At 35.7% G+C, this 9056-nt stretch overlaps 2 protein-coding genes across 4 annotated transcripts in view; both read right to left on the bottom strand.

Moving 5' to 3' along the window:
• LOC111445524 (type I inositol polyphosphate 5-phosphatase 10) overlaps positions 1–4857 on the bottom strand; it is a 6317-nt gene extending 1460 nt beyond the window's left edge. The window contains exons 1-10 of one of the 3 annotated variants that reach the window (XM_023083958.1): positions 4625–4857; positions 4005–4067; positions 3705–3780; positions 3232–3316; positions 3028–3132; positions 2246–2789; positions 1964–2157; positions 1717–1825; positions 1038–1186; positions 549–947 (exon numbers count right to left, since the gene is read on the bottom strand). In XM_023083958.1, coding sequence (XP_022939726.1) covers positions 737–947; positions 1038–1186; positions 1717–1825; positions 1964–2157; positions 2246–2789; positions 3028–3132; positions 3232–3316; positions 3705–3780; positions 4005–4037 — 1506 coding nt within the window. In that variant the 5' untranslated portion in view covers positions 4038–4067; positions 4625–4857 and the 3' untranslated portion in view covers positions 549–736. The remainder of the gene's footprint in view (positions 1–548; positions 948–1037; positions 1187–1716; positions 1826–1963; positions 2158–2245; positions 2790–3027; positions 3133–3231; positions 3317–3704; positions 3781–4004; positions 4068–4624) is intronic. The other 2 variants (XM_023083959.1, XM_023083960.1) reach the window with 2 other exon arrangements.
• A 2053-nt stretch (positions 4858–6910) lies between these two features.
• LOC111445525 (SUN domain-containing protein 1-like) overlaps positions 6911–9056 on the bottom strand; it is a 4992-nt gene continuing 2846 nt past the window's right edge. Inside the window, exon 2 of the mRNA XM_023083961.1 lies at positions 6911–7451. Coding sequence (XP_022939729.1) covers positions 7149–7451 — 303 coding nt within the window. The 3' untranslated portion in view covers positions 6911–7148. The remainder of the gene's footprint in view (positions 7452–9056) is intronic.

The raw sequence follows: 9056 nt of genomic DNA, 5'->3' as shown, positions 1-9056 counted from the left end.
GGGGGGGGGGGGGGATCTGCAAAGTAAAAAATTCTAAGGGAGTGATTTGCAATTAATCTAAACCAGCCTCGTATGTGTAATCAAGACAGTGACTTCAGGGGGGTGGATCTGCAAAGTAAATAACTCTGAGGGAGTGATTTGCAATTAATCTAAAAAGTTTGAAAATATCAATGGCCTGCATTAATCAGCAAAGATCAAACACAGTTTTCAAGGCAGATCCAATGGGTGAGTGAGTGTGAGCCATGTGATGCAAACATGTATGTATGCTTTGACTTGACGAACTTCCAATTTCCAAAGCAAAAAAAATCAAAACTTGGGAGTTTTTGCAAATTTTTAAATAATTTCTTCACCTTCCATCACGTGACCCTGCACGTGATCAAAATAGCAAAATATATATATATATAGATATATATATATATATATGTATATATAGATATATATATATATATATGTATATATAGATATATATATATATATATGTATATATAGATATATATATATATATATGTATATGTATATATTCAAATAATCAAATAATCAAATGTTACTACTGCAATCTGATGTGATGCATCTGTAAGCAACGATCTGCATCCATGGCTGATGATAGTGATCACCATCAACTTGCTGGTTTTGTTATGATCTCTCTACATGATCTTACTAGTTTTGGTGTCGGGCAAAACTTCGACGATTCATCGTTCTCGTGATGAATGGTTAGATTAAGCTACTGAACTTTCATTTAGGGGTAATATCTACGGTTTGTTGGTAGCAATTCTTCGGCCCCAACTTTCATGTCAGAGTTAGCCATTTTCTTCTTAAGCCCTCCTTCTACAACCATGACATCGGCTAAGAATGTTGAACAAACGGGGCGGTGATCGGAGAATCGGGACTCCCCACGGATGTAAAAGAGTTGTTGTATTCCATCGCCGTGCCATAAAATTCTGTCACACCTGCATTGTTCCGTGAATTTTCATGATCACTTGTTAGGTGGGTGGGTTGATTAGAACAAGAGTTTGTATGCTTTTCAATGCCATACTTACCAAGCTGGAGTTCTTCTGTTCTTTTTCGATTTTTTCAAGTCTCCGGCGTATGTGTCTGAATTGTAGTAGTATTTATACGTGGGTGCGAAGTATATCTTCCCCTCTTTCCATCCACAAAACACTCGACCTGCATCCCTTTCGATCTTCAACTACAATGTCCAACAAAACATAAGAATCAGCTCGAAACATCATCAATTTAAGAACGCAGTCTCAAACTTCAATCAGAATTTGTCCAAGGCAGCAATTTTATAGCAAACAGTAATGTAACAGCCCGGGCAATGTGCCAGTAAGAAGGCTGAGCCTCGAAGGGGGTGGACATGAGGCAGTGTGCCAGCAAGGACGCTGAGCTCTGAAGGGGGGTGGATTGGGAATCTCACATTGATTGAAGAAGGGAACGAGTGTCAGCGAAGACGCAGGGCAAGGGGGTGGGGATTGTGAGATCCCACATCGGTTGGAGAAGGAAATGAAACATTCTTTATAAGGGTGTGGAAACCTCTCCCAAGCAGACGCATTTTAAAACCTTGAGGGGAAGTCCGAAGGGGAAAACCCAAATAGAACAATATTTGCTAATGATGAACCTAGACTGTTACAAGTAACGTTTAAGAAAGTGAAGGTGTAAACGAGAATGAATATTGCTCCAATGATTAGGCATTGTTAGACAACTCTATAGGACGGTTACCTGATCTTTGTTGAGAAGTGCATCCCAGTGATTCGCTTCCATGAGTCTTCGAGTTTCCGAGTAACTCAAAGCTATCCGGTAATTCAAGTCTCCTAACCATATTATTCGTCTTGAGCCAATTCATCAACACAAATGAGAAACTCAGTAACTAGAAAACATACATGTCATATGGAATGGATTACCAGGCAGCATTATTCTTATTTATATGAACATGTTTTTTTGCAAATCAAACAATTAAGATGCTCACTCGTGTCCGAGGATTTTGTCTGGCATCCGACTGTAAGGCAGTCTGCATATTTTCGGGAACTGAGTGTTCTTGAGGATTTCGATGACGTCCAAATTTCTCCTTAGCTCATCCCCTTCTTTCTCTCCAGAAGCCAAGTGGCTGCAGATGAAGCAAAAGGTTGTCTGGTGAAGTAACATGCTCACTGAAATGCACCCCTGGAAAACACGAACCAACCTCACGATTTCAAAACAATGTACAACGGATGTTATGTAGACAGGGGAACTCAAGATATATAAGCATTACCTTGTTCCCGAGGCAGCCCATGATCCCGCGACTGGTACTCGCAATTCTTAAGTGACTAACATGAGGAACAAGCTCCTTCCTCATCCAAATTGTGACAAAAATGCCAACCATTTGTTTACTCGCAATTAGACCATACTTTGTCTCATTACAGCTTTCGGGAATGGAAATTTCTGAAATATCAAAGGTGTTCGGGTCCTCCTCGTCGTCATCTTCTTCTGAAGAAATGCCATCTTCACTCACATTCGATGGTTGGCATCGGAACCAGAAATCCTTGCTGCGTTTCCTTTCGAGTTCCAGTGGTGTACAATTGCAACTTTTTAGCTTCCGTCTACTTACGGTCCTGAAAGTTTTACTGATGCTTTTAAGGGAAGGCTTGGGGAAGAATTTCGAACCTCCAAGACTGGTGGTAGGTTTCAGTCCTCTTGAGCAGCCATTTATTGGGTTGTTCAATGATTGGTTAATTAAGGACAGCCATCTTGCAGCTGGCTCGTTGTCTTCAATAACAAGAACATTTCCAGCATTTAGAGGCACAATTTCCTGAAAACTGATAATAGAAAGAGTTTATACAACACATCAATCTGCTGGTACGATTGGAAATATAAACAACCAAATGGAAAATTATAAAGAAAATAGCGGTCGGAGGCTACTACTATCCACGGTGTCGTTGGAAGAACAGATTAGAAGAACTTCATAGAATAGCAATATGAATGAACTCTATTCCTAACAACCACCAAACCTAAAAGAAAATGGAAGAAAACAGGGTAAAGGGGAAGAAAACATACCCGAAGACGTAAATATCAGCACTGTTGTCGTTCTTAAGAAAATCGTTCAAATTGAGGTTGTTATGAGGAGATTTTCCTCCAACATTCCACGTCACAACAAAAATACTGCCCGAGAAAAACAGATTTTAATGCACAAAAAAAGTACAAGCTCATCATCTGGTCAAAACGAAAAGAAGATCAAAGCGATCATGTTGTAACGAGTACCGGATGGACTGAACTTCTCCAGGAGCCATTACAGAGTCTGTGCTGCCTAAGAATGTACTGTCTAGCTGTAGGTCTGAATTCCGTTCTACATATAGATCGAAAAGAGAAAAAACAAACAAAAACGACTTGAAACACCAAGAAAATATCCACTGATCTTGTTTCAACCCAGTCAAACTCTATAGTTTTAACCAACTGATTGAAAAATATTCGAACATAGCTTCCTTTCTCATGTCACACAAGTTTAAAGATTAGAATTGAATATATTCTCCATTTGGATTTAGTCGAAAAAATTCTATTCCTATCGCTATCGTTTTACATTATAAAATCTTCACAGAGAAGTAACAATATGCTTGAAAAGGCACACCAAACTTATCCTCAATGACTATACATACACTTATCTGAATAATACTTTGCTTTCTGTGGTGAGATTTCTATCTTTCTTTATCTAAAAGCATATCTCTTTTGAAACTCACCAGTGGACTCAAATGAGCCTTTGAATTCTTTCTTCCCATTTCTTTCTCCCATGGCAAATACTTTTCTAATGAAGGACTGAAAGCAGAAGAGAAAAGGAAAAAGAAAAGGTATTATTCAATGATATTAGCTTCAAAAGTTGCAAAGTTTGTGCCACTTTTTTGTAAGATAAAAAGATGAGTACAAATTCATGATAACAAGCCACCAAAGAACACTTTAGGATTCAAAGAAACTGGGAAGAGAGAGAAAAGGAGAGAGAGAGAGAGAGAGAGAGAGAGAGAGAGCATTGAAGATTCATTCACCTTCTTTCCTGAGTCTTGTTTTCTGAGAGTCATTGTTGATATTGCAATTTCTCATCAATGGCACTGATCCAAATCAAAGAAGTAAATGAAATGGCATTTGGACAAACAGTTCATGTCACTCTCAAGAATGTTTGGAAGATCAAATAAATCGCTATCCAAAATTAACGGAACAGAACATAAAACAGACAGAAAACAAGAAAGAACACGAGAAACAGAATCAAAACCGTCGGAGGGACAGATTTGATCAAATTTCTTATTCACGAGAAAGTCAACCGTCGGAGCAATGGCTATATACAAACACAAGAAGAATCAAAAGAAAATGAACTTAAAAACATAGAAAATTCTCGAGATTCTAGAAGAAATGAACCAAATGTGTGATATTCAATGGAATAGTCCGAGAAACTTGCTGTTCCAAATGCATAGATATCGACAAAAGGAGGGCACAGTGATAGATGAACAGAACACGATAAACACAATCGACAATCGATTCGATTAAAATCAAAGAGGGAAAATAGGGTGAATTTTCTCGGGAAAACAAAGCGAGAAAGAAAATAGTTTATATTCCTTTTTCTTTCTCGAAAAGAAACGGTCAAAAGCAAAAAGCAGAATCTCAAGAACACCTTTGAAGAAACGCCGAGTTCAGCAGTTTGTAGTTCGTTCCTTCCATTGCTGCACTCGGAAGAGATTTTGCTCGAATTTCTTCAAATGGCGTAGGAACGAATCATTTTATCGAAATCCCAAGCGAGTATCAAATGTAGCGATGTTTCTTTAGATCAGAAATCGATCTGTTTCATGAAACTGACAGAGATGAATGAATGAAGCTCGCAAATATTTTGTCAATGTCAACAAAATGGAATACTTTGCGTTGTTCTTCCCCTTTTATAGAATTCATATGCTCTAATTTTGGTCTGTTCTCCGCATTATTATTATTATTATTTTGCAAAAATTAAAGGAATATAACGCGAAATTTATGCCCCTCCATAAATTGATTTTTTAGTGTAAAAAAAAAAATTATTTTAATTTAATTTATGGTAACATATTGATATAATTATAAATTTTCATATTTTATTTAGTGGAGATTTAAATTTTTATAACTTTTAAGAAATTATACAAACCGAGTGTCTTTAATCAAGTTAGGTTCAGATCGTCACACCTACCCGATGTTGTTGACCTAAATAGAGGAGAAAAACTTTCCAAATTACTTTAATTATATATATATATATATATATATATATATATATATATATATATATATATATTAAGAATAATTTTGGTCTTGGATTGATAATAAAAGGAAAAATAACAATAATTACTAAAAATTATGACGTAAATATACAATATGATTCAAATTAGAAACGTCATACTAAGCATTAGGAATGTAAATTTATAACATTATATTACAAACCTAATTTTATATCAATTACTGACGAAATTAGTGTTCAAATTTTGAATTAATATTTAAAGTATTTGAACCAATTTAAACATAGTTCAACGGTCGAATTTATAAAAATTATTATTATTATTAATTTTATGAATTAAGTTGGTATTGATGAATGCACATGGAGAAGTCTATGATGGTGACCGAACAGAATGTCCATTTTTGGACTTAAAAGCTAAGATTTGCTCTTATAAAATACACTCTTGTTTTGGTAAAATAAAAATAAAATATTATTATTATTATTATTATCACATTCAAATTTCAAGACAATGGAAATTGTGGTTGCCACAAAATAAATAAATAAATAGAAACTTTTTTTGCATTTATAATTTTTTAACCTTTTAAATAATTTTTTTTGTATTATCAAACGAGACAAAAAAAAAAAGAAAAAAAAATCCAGCTTAGAATTTAAAAATAAATAAATAAATAAAATAGAAACATTGAAATTCTCTATAATGAAATGTTCTTATTATTGTCTTGTTAAGTGGAAAGTTGACAAACCCCATTATTTTCTCCTAAAAAAATTAGTTAATTAATGTTTTTTTTTTTTTTTTTTTTACTAAACAAATGTTATTCTTCTTCAAAAGAAATATAAATATGTGAAATAACACTTACCTATTTTATAATATTTAAATTATTCTAGAACAATTAAAGTAAAAAAGGGAAAATTCTTATTTTTTTTAAAAAAAAAAGAATAAAAAGTTGGAGAAAAATGGGAAAATGTAGTATTATTATATAAAATGGTCCCAAAGAGAGAATTATATAATAATTAAGAAGCAAAAAACATGAGGAACCAAATGTTGGGTTGGTGTTTGCTTCATTCACAACCCAAAAATAAATAATAAATAAATAAATAAGGTAATATTTTGAGATCCTTAAATAAAGGCGATGAGCAGACCATTTTTTTTTTTTTTAATTATTATTATTTTATTCATGAAACAAGAATGTGGGCCTCAACTATTTAACAGAATGTTTGAAAACAGTAAAATAAACCCCTTTTTTGGGGTGAGTCTCTGCACGTGTACCCTAAAGTTGGTGCTTTTACTTCCACATAAATGTTTTAAATAAATTTCATTTTTATTTTATACTGTTTTTGCTTTTTATTTGTTTTATTTGTTTTATTATTATTATTTTTTTTTGATGAGTTTGATCCCAAAGAAAAACAACGTTTTCATTCGGATAGTAAAAGATATGTGGTGGCTTACAATCAAACCCGCATGTGAAAATTGTATTTGGTTTGACCGTTTTACGAGGAATGTGAAGCATTAGGTGAAAAAACTCGAACCCAACATGTAAAAACCACAAAAGACTCGTTCTAGAGAGCCAAGATTGAGAGAGAAATTAGAGCTTAGAGCTCAACTTGGAGTACGAGTACGAGTCTAAGAAGCTATAGGAATCAACAAGCATGTACTGTCGTAATTGCACGGTAAGAGCGGGAGAATGATTGTACAGAACTTGTTCTACCGACAGACAGTAAAAAAAAAATCATCATAACCCCACAAATTCCATTTGTTTACAATGCCTTGAAGAACAACAAAGAAGATGAAGCTAAAAGGAGAACAATACTTGTGTCCACTAACCAAAAGATTCAAAGTGTGAGGGCTATGGTTCTAAATAATGAATAAGAACAGGGAGTGTAACAGTTACAAGGATAATACAAACAGGGAACCCCCCAATACAAGCAGCCTAGCTGCAGCCCATCTCTATCACGACTTTGCCATCATAGAAACCGAGTACGGTTCATGACCGTGAACTCTCACACGATAGATGCACGTATGGGACGGGCTTCCATGGTTAGACGAGAAATCTAATCGGATCGTGTCAACGAGACCAGAGCCTGTTGTCTCCACCACGTCGAATGTCTGGGCATTGCTCTTCTCGAGGTCGTATGTAAAGTCAGCCAAGAGGAACATATTTTCGGCATTGACAGCTGAATTAGCATCATCGCCGTGAAACCATCCAGATACCCTGCAATCCTTAGGCGCGCTCGATCTATCGTACGCTACACTCTGTCCAGAAGAGTCAATTGTGAAGCCAAATTAGTGAAAGGTAAACCAAGTCCATAATGGAAAAGAGCAACAAATTGCACAATGGGGAAACAGAACTAGTGATACATAATATAGGAAGAACCCCAATTCAACCCAATACTAATCCTCCTTTTGTAGCTAGAAATCTTCTGACCTCACTTAATCTCACAAACTATTGCTCGGTTTCACTAGATCACCGCAAGACCAGACAAGTGACTCCTTCACCTCCGGTCTTTAAAGTTCAGTCATTTCCTAAGCTAAGCAAGCAAAACCCTTGTCTTCTACGATAATCCAAGCAGCAGCTACATGAGTCCGCTCAGAATCAATCAATTCCTAAGCCATTCGTTCTCCCCTCTCGGTTGGCGTTTGCCAGCCACTAGAGCAAGAGAACGATTCTGGACTTAAGAAAATCATAAAACAACGAATTTTTGAAAAGCACTCGGATTTAAACTCATGGGAGTGTGGAGGATATACTTATTTGACATGAAGACTGGCCAATGAAGGTTTTATATTCTCCAAATTAAAGTAATCGCCCAAATTGTGATTAAAATACATTCGTTTTAAACACTTTCGTTTTATTAGTACTAATCTACATGACAAACAAAAGGTGACCTATTTATTGATAGAATAATACCTCTTCACAATTCCATTTCGATCCACAGTACACAATACAACAACGAACCAACTTAGAGCTAGCTGAATCGAATAATTATTGAACTGATTGTTAAGATCCTACATCGGTTGGGGAGGAAAACGAAACATTCTTTATAAAGGTGTGAAAACCTCCCCTAGCAGACACAGATAAAAACTTTGAGAGGAAGCCTAAAAAGGAAAGCCCAAAGAGGACAATATTTGCTACCGGTGGGCTTGAGTTGTTACAAATGGTATAAGAGCCAGACACCGAGTAAGCGAGGAGGCTAAGTCTCGAAAGGGGGTGGACATGAGACGCTATGCCAACAAGGACGGTGGGCCTTGAAGGGAGATGGATTGTGAGATCCCACCTCGGATGAAGAGGAGAACAAAATATTATCTATAAGGGAGTGGAAACCTTTGAGCCATGTCTCCAAATTACAAAGCTTTTTGTATATCGATTAAAGAATGAAAGAGTAAGTAAGTGGGACCGAGGATTGGTGCAACCAATAGACTGCACAGGATAATTGGTTACAGTTTCATTTTGGCTACACATTGAGGGACTAGTGAGAGTCTTTTAGAAACATGCGGTATGCCATGACTTGGGGGTTATGAAGAGGATCATAAAAGATTAGTATTAAGAACATGCAACCAGACTTGTTCCAAGCACAATGACTCGAAAACACATCGGGAGGGCACGGTAATGCTCTCTAGTGGGTACGTATCACTTAAACTAAGATCGCAATAATAAAGAATTTATCCATCAAAATTGGAACATATGACAAAAAAGATAAGATATAAGATATGTCTAGAAAATGTCTCCTAAGTCCCATGTTTGAAGAAACATATCCGATGACTATATTCTGCCTTCATTTTAACTATGAGAGGGTCTGTATGATAGAACTTGCTTCAGTAAAGAACATATCTATCCAAAAAAAAAAAAAAAAAAAAAAAAAT

The sequence above is a fragment of the Cucurbita moschata genome, unplaced genomic scaffold (assembly GCF_002738365.1).
Source record: "Cucurbita moschata cultivar Rifu unplaced genomic scaffold, Cmos_1.0 Cmo_Scf00007, whole genome shotgun sequence".
NCBI lineage: Eukaryota > Viridiplantae > Streptophyta > Magnoliopsida > Cucurbitales > Cucurbitaceae > Cucurbita > Cucurbita moschata.
Note: the sequence above shows the minus strand (reverse complement) of the source record. Positions and strands in the feature narration are given on the sequence as shown.